Raw genomic sequence first — 25,893 nt, 5'->3', positions numbered from 1 at the left:
GAGCTGAAGAGGAAACACTCAGGGGAGAGTGCTCCCTCCCGCGCCCGCCAGCCTGCCTGCCCGCCGGGTGACCGGCCCCCTAGGAGCCCAGCAGCACCACTAGACCCCAGGGAATCCCCTCAGCACTCCAAAAGGTAAGGAGGCTGGGGGGATTAAATTAAAAAAAATTTGTTAGTGTGTGCGTGTGTGTGTTAGTGTTACTGTGAGTGTTACTGTGAGTGTTACTGTGTGTGTTACTGTGTGTTACTGTGTGTTACTGTGTGTGTTACTGTGTGTTACTGTGTGTGTTACTGTGTGTGTTACTGTGTGTGTTAGTGTGTGTGTTACTGTGTGTGTTACTGTGTGTGTTAGTGTGTGTGTTACTGTTACTGTTAGTGTGTGTGTTACTGTGAGTGTTAGTGTGTGTGTTAGTGTTAGTGTGTGTGTTAGTGTTAGTGTGTGTGTTAGTGTGTGTGTTAGTGTGTGTTAGTGTGTGTGTTAGTGTGTGTGTTAGTGTGTGTTAGTGTGTGTGTTAGTGTGTGTTAATGTGTGTTAGTGTGTGTGTTACTGTGTGTGTTACAGTGTGTGTTAGTGTGTGTTAGTGTGTGTGTGTTAGTGTGTGTGTTACTGTGTGTGTTACTGTGTGTGTTAGTGTGTGTGTTAGTGTGTGTTAGTGTGTGTGTTAGTGTGTGTTAGTGTGTGTGTTAGTGTGTGTTACTGTGTGTGTTACTGTGTGTGTTACTGTGTGTGTTAGTGTGTGTGTTAGTGTGTGTGTGTTAGTGTGTGTGTTAGTGTGAGTGTGACTGTGAGTGTGAGTGTTAGTGTGAGTGTTAGTTAGTGTGTGTTACTGTGTGTTAGTGTTACTGTGAGTGTCAGTGAGTGTCTGTTGAGTGTGTGTCTGTTAGTGAGTGTTACTGTGTGTGTCTGTTACTGAGTGTCAGTGAGTGTGTTACTGTGTGTTTGTGTTAGTGAGTCTGTTTGATGTCTGTTAGTGAGTGTGTGTTTGTCAGTGAGAGTGTATGTTTTGTAAGTGAGTGTGTATGTATGTCTGTCGCTGAGTGTGTCTCTGTCAGTAAATGTGTGTCTGTTAGCTAGTGTGTATGCGTCTGTTCGTGAGAGTGTGTGTGTGTGTCTTCAGCACTTACCTTTCTCCAGCGCCGGACTCCCTTGGCGCTGGGGATCCCTCCGCCTCTCAGCTCCGAATGCGCATGCACAGCAAGAGCCGTGCGCGCATTCAAACCGCCCATAGGAAAGCATTACTCAATGCTTTTCTATGGACGTTCAGTTTCTTAGAATCGTGGGAAGCTCCTCTAGCGGCTGTCAGTGAGACAGCCACTAGAGGCTGGATTAACCCTCAGTGAAACATAGCAGTTTCTCTGAAACTGCTGTGCTTTTAGCTGCAGGGTTAAAACTAGAGGGACCTGACACCCAGACCACTTCATTGAGCTGATGGGATCTGGGTGTCTGTAGTGGTCCTTTAAGTGTGTGTGCATCTGCATGCACTGGTGTACATACCGCGGTCGCAGGGGTCGCAGCCCTGCAACCCCTGCGACCAGGTGCCCGCCGCCATGTGTTGCGGCCCCGGCCCGCGCAGAGTAAGCGTGCGGGGGGGGCTCACGGATCAATTTTCGCCCCGGGGCCCCATAGGTCATGTGTACGCCACTGAACAGTGGCAACCATGGTACAAATATCTGGCGGGGGGAGAGAACATTGATTGGGGCGATACGAGCACTGGGAGTCCAAGAGCCCAGGGAGATGGTTAGGACCTGTGCCCACTGGCGAGTCCTAATAATCTATCCCTAATTTTTTTTTTTCCCTCTTTTTTATGTATACTTAACAATAGAATATTTATGTGGGCTACTAATAACTCATTTGAGCAATGTACCCATACTCTTATTGATATGTGGATTTGGAAGGAATACACCAGTGAAAATGGTGGAATATAGTGGCCAGTTTAGGGCTTAAAATGGTTTACTTGATGGGGGAAATCCTATAGTTATATATCAGAGAGTTTAATGCATTGCTGTTTTTGGTTTGTCCCACCTCTGATTTAGTATAATAGTTCTTTTTTTGTTTTTTGTTTTTTGTTTCTGACTTTGGAATGCAAGAGATCATTTTAAGGTCTAGGAAGGACAAAAAAAAACTATAGTCAAAGCATACATAATATCGGAGGAGGCATCTAAGTTCAAGTGGGGGACCTGATTCTCATTTAATATAAATCCCTGTTACAGCCTTGGGAGAGTCCACGGATGGGATACATAGCACACTTGCTTAAACGTTATTTATATATTGCTTAAAGAAAAATCACAAATATGTGGTTCTATATTGTACTCTTTTGTATTACCTAAAAAAAATTGTTATTGTGGACTTGCATGTCCCATATTGCTTTCTTAATTTATACTTCTTTTTCAAAATAAAAAAAAAACTTGATTTACAAAAAAAAAAAAGAATGATGTTGAGACTGGAGAAGTCATTATAATTTGCATTTTCAGTTGAATTTGGGGAAACCCTTTGAAGCATTGGTTGTTTTGAACTATTTCAATCGTTTGTTTAATTTGTTCATTGCAAACAGCTAAAAGTCTGTAAAATAATAAACCTAAAAGTCTGTAAAATAAACCTAAAAATAAACCTAAAAGTATGTTAACCAATAAACCTGATTTTCAAAGGGGGTACAATAAATTGGGTTACAACTATATACTGCCAGAATATTGCTACATCACAGCTCATTTACATGGACAGATTTTTGCCACTTTAGTTATGTTACAAGCTTAATAAGATACTTGTTGCACGGTTTTATTTACTGTGTACATACTATGTTAGATTTACCATATATATATATATATATATATATATATATATATATATATATATATATATATATATATATATATATATATATATGTATATATATATATATATATATATATATATATATATATATATATGTAATATCTGTATTATGATCTGTTGAAATGTAATGATTAGGATGAATGGTGGCACCAGGTCAATAGATTCTGCACATGGCTATTGGTGTTCAATACCTCCTGACTTGCCGTTTTTTTCAGTTTGATTAGCAATCTTGTTGCTCAGCAACCGCCCAGCATAGAGAGGTGTATGTTCATTCATTACATAAGATTTTTCTTCTGTTTAGTGGCTTTGGTGGCATTGCATCCCTGTTTCTTAATCTACACTCTGCGCACACCAGCTCACATGTTCTTTTAACTTTCATCACATGGGCTGTCTGCTCTGAGGTTTGTTTAATCACAATGCTTTACTTGATCTTAATTAGACATTATATGAAAGTTTTGGCATGGTTGCTTAGCAATCAATTCACAATATACACATTCTGATTTATGCACACTCATTTTGGGTCACTCTCATTTTGGGTCCCCTCTTACTAATTCCCTCTGTCTCTCTTTCATGCAATGTTTGTAGTTAGTGTCCTATATCATGCACATGGTTGTATTATCTTGATAAAAGTCCAGTATAGGACTGAAACGTAGATCTATTTGATTACGCACTGAATCTGCTTCACTAAAAGCTTTTTTAACTTCACTTGTACATACATACACACATACATACGTGCGTGTGTGTATGTTTCAAACTAACAAGGTAAAACTCCAACACTCCAAAAAATGTTTCCCCATTACTTACATCAACAGGTTTGGCATCTGAAACGCGTGTGGCAATAATGGAGCTCCCTTGCAAGTCGATATTGTCCTTTTTGCCAATCTGCTTCCTTTCAATCAATTTGCAGTCTATATAGAGAGAAATGATGTCTGCTTGTATGCTGACTCCAAGTTTGTGCCACAGACGGTCAAAAAGAACATGTAGCTCCCGACTTCTAAAAGTGTAAAGTAAGGTGACTCCTCCATCCTGTTTAGCTGTAAACTCAACAACTTTTTTGGAACCATCAATTAAAATGGAATCCTACAACAGAGGTAAAAACACAACACCATGAATTATATATAACATCATACATTTGCATTTTGAAAAAAAAAAAAAAAAACATGTACTGAGGAGCAGCCACCTTTGAATTCTTTTTTTCAAGACCTAACAGATTAAAATAGGAGTTTTTCTATTTATTTTTTTTTGTTTTAAATATGTTTGGTTTTTTTGTGTGTGTTTTACGTCATATATGTGACTGTCAGGGCACAATCTGGCATAAGGTGCAAATCACTAGAATCCTATGAGTTTATGTGACTTTGCATAGACATAGAATCACAGAATAAACAAAGCTGGTAAACAGGCATTTGCTAATTGTTGCGTGCAGAATATTCAGACGTGCTGTAAAGATAAATGCTTTTCTCCATTCCACCCCTTAACCTACTGAAAGGTTTCATAGCATTTATTGAGTTTAATGAAAGCAATTGAAGCAGCTGCTAATTCTCTTAATTTTACATATACCGTATTTATCAGCGTATAACACGCACCGGTGTATAACACACACCTCATTTTAAGAAGGAAATTCCAGGAAATTCCCCCCCCCCTCCCATAGTATTCCCCCCCTCATCCCATAGTGTCCCCCCCCTTTCCATAGTATTCTCCCCCCACTCCCATAGTATTCTCCACCCCCTCCCATAGTGTTCCCCCCCTCATCCCATAGTGTTCCCCCCCCTCATCCCATAGTGTCCCCCCCTTTCCATAGTATTCTCCCCCCTTTCCATAGTATTCTCCCACCCTCCCATAGTATTCTCCCCCCCTCACATAGTATTCTCCCCCACTCCCATAGTATCCTCCCCCCTCCTCCCATAGTATTCTCCCCCCCTCCCATAGTATTCTCCCCCTCCTCTCCCATAGTATTCTCCCCCCCATAGTATTCCCCCCCATAGAATTCTCCCCCCCTCCCATAGTATTCTCCCCCCTCCCATAGTGTCCCCCCCCCCTCCCATTGTGCCCCCCCCCCTCCCATAGTGTCCCCTAGTGCACTTTCCCTTGTCCCATAATTACTTACCTGTCTTGAAGCGTGGGTCGGCTTCACAGCGCGCACCGCGGTACAGGAACTTCAATTTCAGGTTCCGGTTTCCGGCGGGACTGAAAGGAAGTGTGCACAAGTGTGCACACTTCCTTTCAGTCCCGCCGGAAACCGGAACCTGAAATTGAAGTTCCAATACCGCGGTGCGCGCTGAACACCGGCCCACGCTTCAAGACAGGTAAGTAAATATGGTATATCGGCGTATAACACGCACCCATCATTTCCCCCCTATTTTCAGGGAGAAAAAGTGCGTGTTATACGGTAAGTAAAATGTGGTCTCTTTAATGCAAATCAATATTCTTATCATTTACATGATGTTGAACAACTCTCAAGTAGAGTGCCTACAGTTATGAAGTATATACACTCTTTGCAGGCAAAACTTCTAAACAGACTGAAAAATTGAAAAACAGACAGTATGGGTTGGATTCTCTTAGCAGAGTGAGGGTTTGTTCTACTCACTAAATGGCAGCTCCACCACTGAAGTCTATTGAAAATTTGCTTCTCAAAAACCAGAGTAAGCCTTTACTCTGCTATGAGAATTCAGCCATCTGCTGAACTGGCATGATTTTTATTAACAGGAGCAAAATTGTTAAATAAAAAAAAACAACGTATAAACATTTTAAAATAGTAATGTGACAGTGCCTCTAAATAATAAGTAGTAGTCTGAAACAGATGCATTTATGTAATTTCCTACCTGAGGAGTACCGAAGCGGGTCACTGATTGCCACAAATACCAACGCTCTTTTTTCGTATTGCGTCTTACGCGGAACGTGGCAATTACAGAGTATTCATCTGGAAGCCCATTAGAGAACACATTCCTAGAAAAATGGAAATGACACTTTAAAGATTGGGTTAGTTCTGTAAAAAAATGGTAATTTGATACCATAACGACAGTTTTGTAAATAATGTTTTTTCTACCACTAACTATATGTCTAAAAATCCTCAGATAAATAGCAACTATAATACCCTGCATTTCAACATGAACAAAGAATAAAAATGACATGCTTAGACTGAGACTTACTTATCCAATAAACAATCATTTAATCCCTTAAGGACACAACTCCTGGAATAAAAGGGAATCATGACGGAATATATCCGTCATCTGTCCTTAAGGGGTTAACACATCTGTATATTTCTTAATAACGTATGTTTTCGTAGTCTAATAAAATTATAAACTGGTGGATGTATAAACTATATAGCAGAGTAGCATCTGCATTATTTCCCTCTGCCTAAGCGGGACAAGAGGCACATTTTCAGTGAAAAAAAAAGTTGTGCAGACACTTCCATCACCATTTTGGTGCTGTACTGCCTCAATACCTCCATTTTTTTACTGTGCAGATACTTCCCTTACAATGTTTGTAGCGCACTGCTTCATACCCTTCATTGCTCAGCAGTGCAGTACTACTCAATCAGTGGTGTTGCTGCTACTGTATTGCCGCATTTTTTTTTTTATTGTTCCAATAAATGAGAAACACTAAAATAAAGGTGTTGATTTACTAGTGATTGGAATAGCTGGTGCTTCATAAAAAGACTACTCTTGTCCATTATCTTGAGTGATGGAGGGCCTTACAGCACATTATGCAACCTATCTTTAATTTTTTACCTTTTACATTCCCCTTACAAACACCCACATTTTTTTCAATGTTTTCAATAATATTTATTGCACACATTTGTAAACTGCTTGTAAAATTTGTAAAATGCGCCAGTTTTGTAGAAGGGGGAAGACCAGTGCTTTTGTAGAAAGGGGCTGGTGAGAACCTTCTAGAAAACTCCTGCCCTGCCCCTTTCTACAAAGCCCCTTGTCTCGCCCTTCATATAAAAACCCTGCACCCCGATCACATAAATGTCATACACTCCCTACACATAAAAACCCTGCACCCCAATCACATAAATTTCATTCACTCCCTACACATAAAAATCCTGCACACCCCCTTAATAAAAAACCCTGCACACCCCTTAATAAAAAACAAAAACGTGCACAACCCCTCTTAATAACAAAAAACCTGCACACCCCCCTTATAAAAACCCTGCACACCCCCTTAACAAAAAAACAAAAATCTGCAGTGCACATCCTCCCTTAATAAATAGAATACTGCAACCCCCTTAATAAAAAAAAACCTGCACCCCCATTATTTAAACCTCCCCTTTAATTCTTTAATCCACAGCCCCCTTTATTTAATCCACACCCCCCTTAATTAATACACCCCCCTTAATTAATCCACACACCCCTTAATGAATCCACACACCCCTTAATACACCCCCTTAATTAATACACCCCCTTAATTAATACACACCCCCCTTAATGAATACACACACCCCTTGATTAATCCTCACTGCCCCTTAATTAATACACCCCCCTTAATGAATACACCCCCTTAATTAATACACCCCATTAATTAATCCTCACTCCCCTTAATTAATACACCCCCTTAATTAATCCTCACTTTCCCATTATTAATACACTCCCCTTAATTAATACACCCCCCTTAATTAATACACCCCCTTAATTAATCCACACACCCCCTTAATTAATACACCCCCTTAATTAATCCTCACTGCCCCTTAATTAATACACCCCCCTTAATTAATCCTCACTCCCCTTAATTAATACACCCCCTTAATTAATCCACACACCCTTAATTAATACACCCCCTTAATTAATCCTCACCACACCCCCCTTAATTAATCCACACCCCCTTAATTAATACTCACCCCCATTAATTAATACACCCCCCTTAATTAATACACCCCCTTAATTAATCCTCACTCCCCTTAATTAATACACCCCCCTAAATGAATACACCCCCCTAATTAATCCTCACTCCCCCTTAATTAATACAGCCCCTTAATTAATCCACACCCCCCTTAATTAATACACCCCCTTAATTAATCCACACCGCCCTTAATTAATACTCCCCTTAATTAATCCTCACACCCCCCTTAATTAATCCACACACCCTTAATACACCCCCTTAATTAATACTCACCCCCATTAATACACCCCCCTTAATTAATCCTCACCCCCCTTAATTAATCCACACACCCCTTAATTAATACACCCCCTTAATTAATACTCACCCCCATTAATTAATACACCCCCCTTAATTAATTAACACACCCCCCTTAATTAATCCACACCCCCCTTAATTAATACACCCCCCTTAATACAGCCCCCTTAATTATTCCACACCCCCCTTAATTAATCCACCCCCTTAATTAATCCTCACACCCCCCTTAATTAATCCACACCCCCTTAACTAATACTCACCCCCATTAATTAATACACCCCCCTTAATTAATTAATACACCCCCCTTAATTAATCCTCACCCCTTTTAATTAAACCTCCCTCCCCTTCTTTAATTAATCCATTATCCACCCCCCCTTTAATTAATTTAGCCCCATCACATAAAATGACTACTTACATTTTGATGATGCCTTGACCGCCTGAATATCCGTGAAGGCGGGCTGACGGCGCTGCGCACGACGTCATCATGTTGCGCGACGTCGCGGCCCGCAACACTCCTCCCCCTTCTCCTTGAATTAAGTCCCGCCGGGCGCAAAGGTGCTGCGGCTGTGCGCAGCCGCCGCAGCGTAATGATGGGGGGTGACACATGACACTGGACGTCATGGCACCCCCCTAGTCAGTGGCACCCGGGGCGGGCCGCCCCCCCCGCCCCCCCCCCTTAGTACGCCACTGCATGTGAGCCTCTGTCCAGCCTTTAAAAAAGTATATATGCACAAAAAGAATATGCACTTCCAGGATTTTCTCAGTATGCCACGTTTATACATAAGTTCTCATCATTTTGCTACGGTGTATTTTAGCATTGATTTTTGTTGTTTAACATCTCTGGCTATGTGGAAATACTATGCCAGGTCCTCTGATGTCTTGAGTCTGACTGAAAACACTTTGATTCCCAACAGAATGATTGGAAATTGGGTGGCCTTTCAGAATGCTAACATATATACGTATATATTTTAAGCAAACAGGAATGATGCACAGGTGACTATGTAAACTATTTAGAAAGCAAATAGATAGAGATAAGCATTTGCTACAGAAGAAAAAGGTGGGTGGGCAGCAGTAAATCTGTGAGACTTCCCAAAATTTCACTAACAATACAAATAGTAATAAAACAGGGTGATGAACTGCGCCCCAAGAAAATTGAATATTATAGAGACCTGAGTATATATAAGAGGAGATATATTTACATCAGTGTATATTCAGTCTATATACGCAGGAATTAAATGGACAAAAAATAGTGCAATATGTAGCAGTAATTTGGACTATTTGAGGTAGATGTATAAAGTGGTAACTCACACTTGGTTGAGCTACTAAGAGCTCTGCTGTTATTCACCTGGACGGTACAATCCCCTTCTATAGATATGTAGCACTGTTCTGTTGCTCTTGCCATCCAATATATACCACCAACGCTCTTCATACCAGAGCAGGCCATTGCTCTGGACATTGTAAGTAGGATACCTACCTTTTTACTTTTTATTTTGTGTACGTACATACTATACCATAAGGTCCCTTTCTATTGTGTCTTTCCATATATATTGGACTGCAAGAACAAAAGAACAGTGCTACATATATCCATAGACAGGGATTGTACCATCCAGGTGAATAGCAGCAGAGCTCTTAGTAGCTCAACCAAGTGTGAGTTAGCACTTCATACATCTACCTCAATTAGTCCAAATTACTGCTACATATATGTTTTGGCCATTTATGCTTACTTTAAAGGTCACATAAATCTAATTCCTGCGTATATAGACTGAATATACACTGATGTAAATATATCTCCTCTTATATATATATATATATATATATATATATAAACTCAGATCTCTGTAATATTCCATTTACTTGGGGCGCAGTTCATCACCCTGTTTTGAAACTCTTTAGAAATTCACATCATTGCCATGTTGTGGTTTCCTTGCCAACGTAACAACACTTTCCATGTTCTGTGTATTTTTGCTATTTGACCTGGCATGCTCTTGCTTCCTCTGTTCTCTGGCACTCTAGTCCTTGGTTGGTTTATTGACACTGTGTATTCCGTAGTCCTTTGACCTCAGCATCATCCTGACTACTCTTTTGCAATTTTGCTTTTCCATAGATGCCATGTCGAGGGGGATGCACACTCCATAGATGCCAGTCTGGGGGATGCACACTGAGAGCAGGTCTCACTCCTGCCAAGTTTGCCTGGTAATATGTAATGCCGCATTTTCCATTTAATGTTTTTTTTTCACACAACTTTCTACTATTTAAGCAAAATACTTTAGCCACAGGGATATTGCTAGAAACTCTAACCCTCATATATCTTAAACTTCAAGTAATATTGTACAAACTACCTGTACTGGATTGATGAAATAAAAGTATGCAACATGATTTTATTTGCTAACAGCGAGTTATGATACGCTGAAAACCAACAAACTACATTTAACCTAAAGTAGCCTATCTATAACAACTGCGGTATGTTCAACACAGTCTAATGCTTTTTATTTTGGTCTGTGTTTCAAGTCAGTGTTCACTTTCAACTCACTATTTAGTGATCAAATCCTCAAAACTTTATTCTTGATCATGACATGGCGCTCTCACTAAATGCAAACTCTTTAAATCCCTTTGTTTATCAGGCGCACCTGTTCCCCATCTGTTAATTACCTACAGCTGCAGGTTTTATGGCAGTCTCTGCAGTGTTTGCAAAATGTAACTGTAAAGAATAAGAGAGTTTAGCACTTTGCTTTTGTTTTGTTTATTAACATTTCCCTTGCTTCGTTTTAATCCACCAATGTCGTCACCCCACTGTTTTTTATCTAGAATTATTTATATGCCTCGCATTTCTAGAAAATTTAATTACCATCTGCTGAAACTCAACCAATGCTTTATAGTGCACAGCGTCGCTTGCAATCCATTTTATTCACTGGCTGGTGTGGGAAATACCACTCGCAGTACGTTTCAGATTTAAATAGTTATTTAATTAGGAAATTATGTGTTATGTTTCCACTTTGAAAACAGGGTGAAATAATACATGTTTGTGGAAAAATACTTCTCAGCTTCCCAACATCATAAACACCTCTGAATTTCCTACTGACACCACAAGGAAAGCGATCTTTGAGTAGTGTGGGCCGTCTAACATTTTGGCTAAATATAGAACAGGAAATACTGTAAATATTCACTCTTCAAAATAGGAGACTGTCAACAGAGCTTCTGAGTTAACAGTAAGATTAATCTTTTTTCCACGCTTCTATGAAATAAGTAAACTGCCATTCAATGCACCCAAAGGTATACTAAAACATTAGACACTTTATTTGAATTTCATGGTATCTGTAGAATACTAGTTTACTTCCCTCCTATGTGTTAAACATATATTTAACTATTCACTGCTCTTCCAAACTGTGTGACTGCATGTTTTCTTTATTATCATATTTCTTTTGAAATATTGAGGGATCTATTCATTACAATGTTACTTGTTTTTTGGTTTTTTTTTACTGAATTTCAATGTAAAGTTGATTAATAGAAATGGAATAGACGTGAATTTTGTGTAGATTTGGCATTGGAAAATCACGAGGCTGTAAACTTAAATCTGTGTCGTGAACAACCTACCTGGTTTAGTAACAGATTTTCGATACTAGTTGTTTAGAAAACGGATTGTTGGGGGGAGTGTCCTGGACGCAGATCAGAGCGGTCGCATGCTATAACTGCTCTTACCCAAATAGGCTATAAAAAGGAGCAATTGGCTTAGGAAACCAGTCAGAACCGACAATGTCCCAATCCAAAAGCAAGCGGGTCACGGAGAGGCAGGAGAAAGCAAACTTTTTCGCCCTTTAAAGGGACTTTAAGTAGAAACTTGCAGCAGGCCGAGATCAGTCAAGATGGCGCCAAGGCAGACTCAGACCTGTCCCAGGGCCCCACAGAACTTGACCCTGCACTTACCAGTGGATTACTACAAAAGCTGCTGGACGAAATGACATCCAAATTGACTGTGAACTTCCAGACTATGGTGAAAAGCCTCAGGAAGGATCTACGAGAGCTGGGCACCAGAACCTCTAATAACGAGGATAAAATTGCAGAACTTGCAAACGCCTATAATGATATGGTGGGAAAAATGGAGGGCCTCTTCGCTCTCATGTACCTCTATGAAATTAAACAAGCAGACAGCGAGGACCGCACTCGCAGAAACAATCTCCGCATTCGTGGGATTGCAGAGACAGTGGGGCTAAACGAGCTGACCAGGTATGTTACAAGCCTCCTGCAAGCCCTGGCTCCAGACTTACCGAAGGATATCCTCCTAATGGACCACTGTCACTGCACTGCTAAGCCGCAGTTCTTGGCACCTGAAATACCACGAGATGTCCTGATCAAGATGCGTTATTACCACATAAAAGAGGCAATACTGAAATCAAACAGAACAAGCAAGACCTTGCCATAGCCCTATTAACAGACATTTTGACTTTCACACTAAAAAGAAGGAGGGAGTTCTGAGAAATCACGGGAGCCTTACGCACTCACCGAATGCCATATCGCTGGGATACCCAGTGAAACAACTGGTGCACAGGAACGGAAAGGTCACCTCGATACCATTACGGGCAGACGGCCTGAAGATACTAAGGAGTTGGGCAGGGCTGGACTGGGGATACAAAGCAGCCCTGGAAAAAAATCTATGCCAGCCCCATAGACAAACAATCTCACTGATATACATAAGCACACACACACACACACACACACACACACATGCAAGCAAGCTCACTCACTAGCAGACGCACACACACACAGCTTAATGTAATGGTTCTGGTGTCTATAGCCTGTCCCTGCAGGCTTTTTTTAATGTAAACACTGACTTTTCAGAGAAAAGGCAGTGTTTATATTGCTTTCTAGTGACACCTCTAGTGACAGACACTCAGACGGTCACTAGAGGTGCTTCCTGTGTCAGTGCGGATTGGCTGAGATCATCAAGCTTGATGATCTCAGCCATAGAGGCAGGGCCAGTCGAGGGGAGATCAGCACGACGTGGGTCAAACTCACAACTGCTTGAACTCTAGGTTAGGAACCAAGGGCCAAAGTGAACTGTCTATACTGAGCTGTTTATTGTCTAGATTATAGATGTATGCAATGTATACTAACATGCAAATTGAATTGGATATAAACCGAGATGATGATTGAAACTTCCGTATGTGCTTTGTGACAAAATGGCTTTTGTCACTGGGTCTGAATGTGACAAACTGCCCTGCCCCCCTATCTCTTGGAGGAGCCGGATTGCTAGCCTCTTACCCTGGGATGCTGGCCCGTTAGGTCATGGGGTCTTAAGGCACTTGGGACAGAGCCCTCTGTCTCTGGATCACATCATTCGCCTTACTTGCTTGGATTGTACATTTCCTCTGTTACACTCGTATGTGGGTTCGTGCAGTTTAACGTCCATTACAGCTGGTGAACTTAAACTTTACTCGACGTTATTGAGAACTGTGTTCGTGGGATCTGAGCGCTATTCGCCTATAATATGCGCTCAGATCCAAGCTACCTGGGGGTTTGTGGAACATGGGGACTTCGTTCAGCGAAACATGAGTTATTGATTTTAATACAGTTTTGTTAAAAGGTAAAAAGCACATGTTTCTCTCTGCCCGGAGATAATTAGGTTCTCTGCAACCACTTAAGTTAATTATCTCCAGGATACATAGGAGGGGTTACACTCTTCCTGTGGGTGTGTATAAGAATTGTACTGTATACTGATTGGTTCTGCATATTTTGTTACAGTCTTCCACAAGGTCCCATGTGGGAGTTCCCTTGCTGGGAGACCATCATAAAAGGGCTGATTTTGGCCATTAATAAACACATTTGTTTTACCCATTCATGAAGTCTCGACTCATGTTTGGGGAATTGGGAGCTATAATCACTACTTCACTCTTTTCAGCTTGGATTTCGGGAGACGCTACAAGGATCAGACGCTACACGGATAGCAGGATCCTTTACAGGCTTTATTCTCCATCACCCTTCTTCATTTCTGTACCCCCAAAAAACAATACAAATTGTCACACACAAAAAAAACCAGATTGTTGACTTTTAATAATTAAAAATTATGTTTTTATTTTAATCGATTTTGAACTAACTTAAACATTGTAGGTAGGTTGCAGTAACATAGAAACATAGAATGTGGCGGCAGATAAGAACCATTCGGCCAATCTAGTCTGCCTAATTTTCTAAATACTTTCATTAGTCCCTGGCCTTACCTTATAGCTAAGATAGCCTTACGCCTATTCCACGCATGCTTAAACTCCTTTACTGTGTTAACCTCTACCACTTAGGCTAGAAGGCTATTCCATGCATCCACTTCCTGATATTATTTTTAAACCTTTGTCCCTCTAATTTAAGACTATGTCCTCTTGTTGTGGTAGTTTTTCTTCTTTTAAACATAGTCTCCTCGACTCCTTTACTGTGTTGATTCCCTGTATGTATTTAAATGTTTCTATCATATCCCCCCTGCCTCGTCTTTCCTCCAAGCTATACATGATAAGATCCTTCAACCTTTCCTTGTAAGTTTTATCCTGCAATCCATGAACCAATTTAGTAACCCATCTCTGATCTCTCTCCTAAGTATCCATATCCTTCTGGAGATACTGAGTACAATACTCCAAGTGAGGTCTCACCAGTGTACTTTACAATGGCATGAGCACTTTTTCTATTTCTACTGCTAATACCTCTCACTATACAAGCATTCTGCTAGCATTTCCTGCTACTCTGTTACATTGTCTGCCTACATTTAAGTAATCTGAAATAACTACCCTTAAATCCCTTTCCTCGGATGTTGAGGTTAGGACTCTATCAAATATTCTGTACTCTGCTCTGGTTTTATCCACATTAATGTCAGCTGCCACAACTCTGACCATTTTTCTAGTTTACCTAAATAATTAGCAATTTGGCTTTTCCTTCCTGGAACATAAACCCTGATGCAAATCTTAGTATCATCAGCAAAAAGACATACCTAACCATCAAGACCGTCTGCAATATCACTAATAAAAATATTAAAGAGAATGGGTCCAAATACAGATCTGTGAAGTACCCCACTGGTAACTAGACCTTGCTTCGAATATACTCCATTGACTACAACCCTCTGTTGCCTGTCACTCAGACACTGCCTAACCCATTCAACAATATTGGAATCCAAACTTAAAGATTGCAATTTATTGATAAGCCTTCTATGGGTGACATTGTCAGAAGCCTTATTGAAATCTTGGTAAGCAATGTCTACTGCACCACCCTGATCTATTATTTTAGTTACTAGTAGGAAACTAGCTTGTTTACAGATTAATTGATTTTGAGATTGTTGTTTCCCAAGATATTTCACCCGATATAGTACAAATCTCTTGCAAAGTCTACATAACTCAAAGTTTCATTATACCTGTAAATGATATTTACGGTAGTTTAGTTTTTTTTTTTTGTAATTGGTAAGAAACCATGTGAGCCACAGTCCTAATACATGTGTCATTTATGGAAGCATCACGCAACAAGATAAACAATTATATATATAAAATGTGCTAAGCAAGGATCCTAACCATAACAAAGGGACTTACACATTTGACCATTTATTGCAGCCAAGACAATAGATAGAAGGTAACATATTCAAATTTGAATGTATGTCAAGCCACAGGGCAGGTGGAAACAGGGCACAGTATTAAAGTAGACTATAAGTAAGTCTAGGATAAACTTTCTGAACATGGTAGAAGCCATATCAGAACCAAAAGGATTCAAGAATTCCATCCAGGTGTTTCCTGATGCAGAGGAATTAATTTAACTCCCCTGTGACATGTGATTTAGCTTTGATTCACAGCTTTTTATGTATTTAAAGTGCAACATCTGATCCTCACAAACATTATATTCAGCAAAATTTCTACTTTTTTGGAATTAGGGACCTGCTTTATGGTTATCCAGTTCTATGCTATTATAATGCAACCTTCTCAAATGGGTAAACCATTATTCATTGCTATAAGAATGCTACATAATGTTACAGCTCTTCTAAATGATGCAGAGTCATTAACTGTGTGCCTAACTGAGAGAGAGCCCTTAACGTGATATGCACCTGATACTGGTGCAACCACAATACTTCCCTACTATCCACCAGGAATCCTTCTAGAATGTCCTCAATTGAACCACTGGGGATTACACTCCCTCCTTTCAAAAGCTAAGCTGGAGGGGGGGAATTTAAGAAATGACTCACACACTGTCACTATACACATGACACTTAGCCATACTCAGATTTCCCACCATACAAAACACTCAACCAATACACAAAGGTGCACTCAGGCTGTCATGCACATAGAGCTCTCCTCCACACACAACACTCAGTTACTACACACAATCTCACACACAGCACTCAGTAACCCCTCTACAACACTCAGCTACAACATTAGAGCTGGATTACCCATATGAGGCCAAGGAGGACATCTATGAGGTGGCCCTCAATGAGTTGGCAGGTAGATAAAAACATCTCCTTGCTGAGCCCTGCTCCACCTCACACCTCATTAATGTTAATTTAAAACCTGTACTTCCACTGTCACATCACTGCATTTGATAATATCGAGAATTACGTAAAAAAACAAACATGTTTACCTGCTGAAAATTTCGATTTTTGCTTTCACTTTCACATTGGTCAATAGCACAATTTAGTATTTAGTGTACATGCCCCCTTCTCCAGAGTCAATTGGTCATTCTTCATCGGGTCACAGCAGGTCATCCAGCACAGTCAGAAAAGGATCATTGAGTGTCTGTCCAATACATTGATCATTTAACTCCATGACTTCCTGTAGCAACTGGTCATCCCTAATACTCCTATTCTACTTAAAGGTAGATCTGCAGCATTGGTGACACAGCTCAGTGTACTAAGGGCAGCAGTTACCATGCCCTCAGTATAACATACTGTCACTGTCTAACATCCCTCTCAGTAATGACTGAACTTTCCACTTTACAGGGATATGCGGATATATATGAGTGGACATTAAATATGCTAATATGCAGTATATGTATGGAAGTGTGTAGGTATGAGGCTGAGTGTATAGGAGTGTGCGTAAGAAAGTGTGTGTGTATGGATATAGAGTATCAACAGTGTGAATGTATGGGTGTAGCATGAGGCTAAAACTAGAGCTAGAGTAGGTAACACAGATCTTAATAATAAAATATTATCATGGGGCTGCTACACACCAAAAGGTAGCGACTTAAAATTTGAAACATAAAATATAAAAAAATATATAAATAAAGAAATAAAATAGTTTGAGCGCTCCTAAACAAATAGTTATAACTGAAAAGATACACCAGGTATATAATCACAACAACAATTTAATGGCATCAACAGACAAATAAGCTCAAAGAGGGACTGTATCAATCAGAGAAACATTGTATCACAGTAGCATCTAAAATTGTAATGCCGCCGAAACAACTACAAATCCGATGCTCATGTGATAACAATGCGCCAAACATCTAAAAAATCGATAAGAATGTACAGACCAAAGATATGTATAAATGGCCAACAGGCTATAAACTGTTACATATTTCCCTAAAAATAAAAAAGTGAAGGGGTGAGTATTCACTAAACAGTGAATTAGATTAAGTTTGTAAGCAGCCTAAAAACTATTAAGTTGCACTATGTGTTATATTTTATGTAGTATAGGGCTGTGTGAGTAGGTGCATGGGGTCATACATATACTGATTCACTAATACACACCCCCAGTATGAGCCATAGCAATAATACAATAAATGTTTTCACTTAACGTATTATTATTTTTTGCCCTCAATGCTGTTTACCTCTCCTTATCCAGCGACATCATGAAGGAAACATGGCCTCCTCCACAATGGTACGATCCAATGCTCTTTACAGAGCAGCACTGGGAAAATGATATGCATGCAGGGCGAGATCCAAACCACCTCATAGGAAAGCTTTGAATCAAAGCTTTCTTATGAGGGCTGCAATGTCACGTGACCAAATATTATTCATTCATTGCATAGGAACCACTCCCAGTAGCTGTCAGAGTAACAACCTCTTGAGATGTGTTTAACCATATAAAGTAAACATTGCTGTTCCCGCACAATGGCAATGTTTCACTTTGAATGGTTAAAATGACAGGACTACTGCACCTAGATCACTTTATTGAGATGAAGTGGTTTGGTTGACTTTGGCAGACCTTTAAATACAAGTGAGTGAACATCACTAATTCTTGCAAACTGGTGAGTAACACATCTTAGCCATAAATCCCAAAGTTAACTGTCATCAAGATTATTGTTACACCAGCAGAATAATGTACCTGCTTCATACAAAAATAGGTCCTTGTTCATAGTAAGTTTTTAAATGTCTACATTTGTCATCAAAAGACCATCATCCTAAACCATGGTTTACAAAGACCAATACAAAATACGTTGTTATTATTGGCAAAACATTTTTTACAATTATATCTATAATCCTTGTATATGTGTGCTGTTTTTCTTCCAGGTTTACTTACATCTAAGGTTTACTTAATCTCAATTCATTGCATCAACTGTTGCTATGACAGCCTCATTTGTTTTTAAGTGTAGAGTACCATAGTTATTTTCATTTCCTATGGAGTATGATTTGACAGCAGCTTATCCAAAATTCAAGGCTGCAGAATATTTGCTATTCTCAAAATAAATTTAACTTGTTGAGAGCTAAAAGAACAAGAAACTCTGTTTGTCAATATAATATATTGGTTTCATATTATTTGGCAAGTTAGAGTAGGTGTTAAAAATCAGATATGAACATTTTGCATTCAAGTTAAGACTGTTACCCGTTTTAAACTAGCATGATGGATGACAATGAACAAGTATTTCAAGAGGGAGATGTCTAATAGCTGAAGACAGAAAAGTCATTATTATGAATGTACAGAAAGCATGTTGAAACCTTCCAGTCAGGAAGTGAAGACTGGCTCCATAGCTTCCTCAAGACTTCTCCGTGGCAGCATATTATGAACTTTTGCTTCCAGATAAGTTGGCCAGTTAGATTTACTGAGTACCCTAAGATCCCTGGACATGTGTCAGAAAAAGGCAGTGAGTTCAATGCAGACTGCTACCAAGCTTAGCAGTGGTGTGTCATTTCTCATGTGTCAATGTTAGACTCAATGCTGAGTGTACCAAACACACTGCTTTAACTAAAACACAATGCATTAGAGTCTGGACAGGTCCGTGAACAAAACATTCTTAATATATGGTGAAAAATTCACAAAAATCAAGCACAACCAGTACTGCAAACAAACACACCATCTGCAAAGTGTTATGTCAAGCATGAGTCTGATCCGTGCAACTACAGCTCACCATCATGATATGTGATGTGATTAAATGTGTCAGTCCCATTATTTTCGATGGATTCTCCTCTCATATTTCTTGATCTTCTGACCTAATTCTGATGTCTCTTCCATGAACACAGCCCTCTTTTTCTCTCTTGATGTTCTAGCCCATCTTCCTCCTGTCCACCTGTGATCCCAGCTATATCGACCCACTGCTGCTTCTGTTTGTCATTTCTAACCATTTAGTATTAAATTAAATAAAAAATTCCGCACCTTACTGATCTCTTCTGAAAACTTCTTATCCACTCCCTCATTTTTACCAGGTTTGATTACTGTAACTCAAGTGGGTGTGTTATGATGGGTTTTTAATGATGGTTAATACAAATGGTCAAACACATGCAAGTAGAGGTATGAGTGAAAACAGTATGCTTTAAATGGAGGTATTTTTGTAAAGTAACTATTCATTAAAAGAGCGTTAATATTTTTCAAAAGAAAGCTTTGTATTTAAAAAAAATATCTAACTCTATTTCTAAATAAATTGGACTTTGGTATGCAATTCATTTATCACAGTTATCCTGTTTGGCTAATAAAGCTTTCTCACATGTTAATGAGATAGAAATATCCCATTAAATAAATATATAAGTAGGTAAAAGTCAAATGCTAATTTTTATTGGAATATTTTTAAATTATTTTGTATAGTTCGAGTAGTTTAATTTAGGTTGAATTCAATTGAGGGAAGCTGTTTTTGGCAGCCTGGGAAGTCCCGTTGAACCCCTCTTTCACAGTTCACACCGTGCCATCCAGACCGCTAGGCATGGCCGCTCCCCAAGTGCCTTACAGGGGAATTAAACCTGGATCCTTCTGTGTCCTGGGCCTGCTGTCTATGAGCCACACTTCAGTTCTTGTTTCAGCCTGATGTTTATCCTTGCCTTGTCTCCAGCACTGGGGGCTGGACTTTTCCTGTGGCTGCTCCTGTCAACCTCGGGCCACCTGAAGCATATCACTAATTAGCCAGGTATAAAACACTGTCTCTCTCTGAGAGGCAGTGTTCATTGACTCTGGTTCCTGTCATTGTGCATCTTGATCCAGTGTTCTCCAGATGGCTTCCGACCCTGGCTTATTTCTGCATTTACTCAGGCTTCCCACAACTACTCTTCTGCTTGTCCTTGCCTGTACTGGAGCTATATTCCTGCACAGACTCACAGCCCCAGGTGGCTTCTTACCTTGTCACCTTGGTCTGTGTTTATTTGCAAGGGTGAGCATATAACACTGCACGTCAGACTCCAAATCAGGTAAGATCCTGACACCCTCAGAGTATCTTTGTACTTATTTTCATGCCTAAGAATGAGAGAGGACCTTTCAGACAAAATCATGATATATAACTTGATATTTAAATCAGGTCACTCATTAAATGAATCAATTGTTTAGGCCCAGTTTATGCTAACTAACTTATGCCTCTTTTGACAATACATTTTTAAAAACCGAAGACACAAATTGACCGAACCAGAGTAAAGGAATTGAAGAAAAGGTAGATTGAAGGACCTTCTTCTCAAATACATCATCTGAACGAGTTTACAGACCCAGCTACTAGTGCAGACCAATGGTGTCAGTAACAATTTATTTAGCTACCAGTGAAGAAAATCTTTGAGCTTGGATGGTGTTTCAATAGTGATCAAATGACAGATATTGAAAGGGTCTTAGTGACTCTTCCTAGAGCAACATTAAATGCCACTGTGACAAATATGACAGGCCACTAATGACCTTTGGAGACTCACAAAGGACCAGGCACTAACAGGGAGAGCATTGGATAATGGATTGTAAGAGACTGAGCTTTTTTTTTTATCTTTTTGTATTAGTTTCCTATCCAGTAAGAGTAGAGAGTATGAGGTTTCATTGAACATGCGTTTCCATAAATAAACCCAGGGAAGATCCTTTAATGATCTAGATTAGCAAATAACATTCAACATTTCTGATAAGCTTTAACTATATCCAAGGCCAGATTAACATAGGGGCTGATGGAGCTGCAGTTCCATGCCCATGCCCATGCCCATGGAATAGGCACTTTTTAAAAAGCTTTTTTTTTTTTTTTTTTTTTTACTACTCTTCACATACTCTTCCTGAAGTATGGAAACATAAGAGGGATGTAGGGGAACAAAAGTGGTGTGGACTGGCTGACAATTAAATTAGTTAAAGTAGAGCTGATTTTGTGCACTATGCAAATGCTCTCTAACACTGTGGCATGTTCCCTTTCTTCTACACTCACTACATACACCTTTCCCCTGTCCCAGACTGTAGGAGATGAGTGGACCAGCGAGTGCTAGGGGACAGTCCTAGCAAGCGAGCGCATCATTAGACATATTTATGCCAAGCTAAAGGTGCAGTCTGCATGGTATGCTCTTTGTTGGCCAGCATGCATGATTGGCAAGCAGCCTGTCATACATTTACCCCAGGCTGATCTTTGCATTCTTTGGGCAGACATGCCCCCTTTTTGGGCATGTTCACCCCTTTTGGCGGTTCTGGTTACGTGACTTGCATCAGTGGCTCACCCTTTTACCTCACCCACCAACATTCTGCTTCACCAGACCTGCTTTTAGGGGGTATGGATATACTTGAAAGATGAAAGCGAGAGATTAGAATAGGGTATGTGTTTTCTTATGGCTATATCCTGTGAGTTTCCCTTCAGCACCACCTCCACCAGGAACATGACGCTTGGGAGGTGTAACTGGTTTAGTGTTTTCGGTTGCTAAGATTTTGTAAATAGGCCCATCTTAATTGTCAGCACCAGGTCCAATGGGCTCTTAATCTGGCCCTGACTATAGCTGTAGGTTCAATATATTCACTGTTTGGAATATAAACCCATAAATGTCTGGTGATCTGTTTCATTTTCAATCTGATAATTACCAATAAACAAGCCTTTCATTTGTATCATGCAGATTTTTTGGGGAACCTTCAACTTGGCTCATCATGTGCTCTATTAACAAAAAAAAAATCCAATTTTATCTGATGGTAAATGGCATGTTAAATTACATCTTGGACATAGAGCAAGACCCTTCTCTAGTTTAGGATTTCGACATTTCCCAATTGATTTCCAATGGGGATACAGACAAAACCAAGACTGGTGTTGATGTTGTTGTATTCAGAATACTGGGTCTAACACATTCCTGTTTTTTAAACATATCAATGATCATCCATGATGGTTTTAAAACAATGAATTATTTTATACATTACATATGTGCAAAGTTTTTCACAAATGTCATTAAAAAAAACAATTCTTCCAATTATTTCACTATAAATAGTTTCTAGTCCATTGAGATATATTTAGCAAGTAGATCACATTATACTGCCTTCTATAATAACCATTTCTGCAACATTTTATGTGCTTTTATTTCAAAGATATATTGTCAAATATGTGGAAATAACTGGAGAATAAAAGTAAATGTAGGAATTAAATGTCCATTGATACTCCATGATCCATGACTCATAAAAGTTACTTGTAATGGGACGGCATATAAAACATCCACATAATCATATTGCTTTTATCAACTAAATTAAAATCTATTCCTGAGATGATGCTGCTGCTGATATTATTAATAGATAAAATATTGAGTGTGCAAAACATAGCTCTTGGAACTTCCATCTCTGGATCTGTGTTTTTTTTCCTTACATGCAGGTGCTCTCCTACCTATCTTTACCTCATTAACATGGGACCACGCTTTATTAGCCAAACAGGATAACTGTGATAAAGGAGCTGCACACCAAAGTCCAATTTAACAGTGTAAATTCGCTGTCCCCTCAAAATAGCTCAACACACAGCCATTAATGTCCAAACCGTTGGCAACAAAAGTACACCCCTAAGTGGAAATGTCCAAATTGGGCCCAAAGTGTCAATATTTTGTGTGGCCACCATTTTTTTCCAGCACTGCCTTAACCCTCATGGGCATGGAGTTCACCAGAGCTTCACAGGTTGCCACTGGATTCCTCTTTCACTCCTCCATGATGACATCATGGAGCTGGTGGATTTTAGAGACCTTGCGCTCCCCCACCTTCCGTTTGAGGACGCCCGACAGATGCTCAATAGGGTTTAGGTCTGGAGACATGCCTGACCAGTCCATCACCTTTACCTTCAGCTTGTTATGAAGGCAGTGGTCATCTTGGAGGTGTGTTTGGGGTCGTTATCATCAGGGGCGGGCTGGGCCGGGGGGCAGGGAGGCAATTGCCCCCCAGGCCGCCCGAAATTCTTTTAGGACCGGCCGCAGCGGGCCGGCCCTTTAAATGCTGCAGCCGCCGAGCGCTCTGTAAAGAGCGCTCAGACGGCTGCAGCTGCTTTTCCCTCCCTCCCCTCCCCTGTAGGTGGCCGAGCTGCACTCCGGTCCGCGGTCCCGGCCGGAGTGATGGGAAGGTGCACACTGAGTGTGCACTTCCTGTCAGTCCGGCCGGGTACAGGAAACAGAAACTCCTGTTCCGCGCGGAACAGGAGTTTCTGTTTCTTGTACCCGGCCGGACTGACAGGAAGGTGCACACTGAGCACCTTCCTATCACTCCGGCCGAGACCGCGGACCGGAGTGCAGCTCGGCCACCTACAGGGGAGGGGGTAAGAAGAAGGGGGGGGGGGGGGAGAGTAAAAAGAGGGGAGGGGGAGAGTAAAAAGAGGGGAGGGGGGAGAGTAAAAAGAGGGGAGGGGGGGAGAGTAAAAAGAGGGGAGGGGGGGAGAGTAAGAAGAGGGGAGGGAGAGGGGGGGAGAGTAAGAAGAGGGGAGGGGGGAGAGTAAGAAGAGGGGAGGGGGGGAGAGTAAGAAGAGGGGAGGGAGGGGGGGGGAGAGTAAGAAGAGGGGAGGGAGGGGGGGAGAGTAAGAAGAGGGGAGGGAGGGGGGGAGAGTAAGAAGAGGGGAGGGAGGGGGGGGAGAGTAAGAAGAGGGGAGGGAGGGGGGGAGAGTAAGAAGAGGGGAGGGAGGGGGGGAGAGTAAGAAGAGGGGAGGGAGGGGGGGGGAGAGTAAGAAGAGGGGAGGGAGGGGGGGGGGAGAGTAAGAAGAGGGGAGGGAGGGGGGGGGAGAGTAAGAAGAGGGGAGGGAGGGGGGGGAGAGTAAGAAGAGGGGAGGGAGGGGGGGGGAGTAAGAAGAGGGGAGGGAGGGGGGGGAGAGTAAGAAGAGGGGAGGGAGGGGGGGAGAGTAAGAAGAGGGGAGGGAGGGGGGGGAGAGTAAGAAGAGGGGAGGGAGGGGGGGAGTAAGAAGAGGGGAGGGAGGGGGGGGAGAGTAAGAAGAGGGGAGGGAGGGGGGGAGTAAGAAGAGGGGAGGGAGGGGGGAGAGTAAGAAGAGGGGAGGGGAGGGAGGGGGGAGAGTAAGAAGAGGGGAGGGGAGGGAGGGGGGAGAGTAAGAAGAGGGGAGGGGAGGGAGGGGGGGAGAGTAAGAAGAGGGGAGGGGGGGAGTAAGAAGAGGGGAGGGGGAGTGAGGGGAGGGGGGAGTAAGAAGAGGGGCGGGGGGAGTAAGAGGGGCGGGGGGAGTAAGAAGAGGGAAGAGAGGGAGTAAGAAGAGGGGAGGGGGGATAATAAGAGGGGGGAGTAAGAAGAAGGGGAGATAAGAAAAAGAGGGGGGTAAGAAGAAGAAGAAGGGGGGAGTAAGAACAAGAGTGGGGAGTAATTAGAAGAAGGGGGTAAGAATAAGAGGGGGGTAAGAAGAAGAAGGGGGAGTAAGAAGAAGAGGGGGGAGTAAGAAGAAGAGGGGGGAGTAAAAAGAAGAAGGGGTAAGAAGAAGAAGGGGGGTAAGAAGAAGAAGGAAGGGGTAAGAAGAAGAAGGAGGGTAAGAAGAAGGGGGTAAGAAGAACAAGGGGGGAGTAAGAAGAACACAGGGAGGAGGGAGGGTAAGAAGAACACAGGGGGGGTGAGAACACACAGAGGGAGGAGTGAGAAGAACACAGGGAGGGTGGAGGGGGGATGAGAAGAGCACAGGGAGGGTGGGTGAGTGTGAGAAGAGACCGCTAGGGGAGGGTGGGGGAGAGGAGAGACCACTAAGGGGCAGGGGAGAGCTCTAAGGGACAGAAGGGACAGCTCTATAGGACGGTGGGCAAGACAGGGAGCTCTTTAACACTACGCAAACACACACACACACACACACAATGCATCCCTATACATACACAGAAACACACAATGCATCCCTATACATACACAGAAACACACAATGCATCCCTATACATACACAGAAACAGAACATGCTTCCCTTACACACAGAGAAACACACAATGCATCCATTACACACACACACACAATGCAACCCTTACACACAAAGACAATGCATCATTTGCATAGATACACAGAAACATACACTGCAAACCCTTACACACACATGCAAACACACACACTGTTTTTCTTACATACACACAGAAACACAATGCATCTCTTACACTCAATGCACACACATACAGACACACACCTTGCATCCCTTATGCATACAAACACAGATTCACACAATGCATCCCTCACACACAACCAGAAACACATAATACATCCCTTATACACAAATACACACTGCTTCCACTACACACAAACACACTGCATCACCTGCACAAACTGGTATCCCTATACACTACATACCATAAGCACACATATTAGATAACACATAACACATCCCCTACACACTCCACTCCCTGTGAGCGAGCTCATGGGTGGGTGGAACATA

At 41.4% G+C, this 25,893-nt stretch overlaps 1 protein-coding gene across 1 annotated transcript in view; it reads right to left on the bottom strand.

Annotated features, from left to right (window-relative positions):
* LOC134586239 (collagen alpha-1(XIX) chain-like) overlaps positions 1-25,893 on the bottom strand; it is a 378,704-nt gene that overhangs the window by 182,905 nt on the left and 169,906 nt on the right. The window contains exons 5-6 of the mRNA XM_063441732.1: positions 5,649-5,772; positions 3,634-3,909 (exon numbers count right to left, since the gene is read on the bottom strand). Of these exons, the coding sequence (XP_063297802.1) occupies positions 3,634-3,909; positions 5,649-5,772 (400 nt within the window). The remainder of the gene's footprint in view (positions 1-3,633; positions 3,910-5,648; positions 5,773-25,893) is intronic.

This window comes from Pelobates fuscus, chromosome 2, assembly GCF_036172605.1.
Source record: "Pelobates fuscus isolate aPelFus1 chromosome 2, aPelFus1.pri, whole genome shotgun sequence".
NCBI classification, from domain to species: Eukaryota; Metazoa; Chordata; class Amphibia; order Anura; family Pelobatidae; genus Pelobates; species Pelobates fuscus.
The sequence above is the reverse complement of the archived record's forward strand: the minus strand, read 5'-3'. Positions and strand labels throughout refer to the sequence as shown.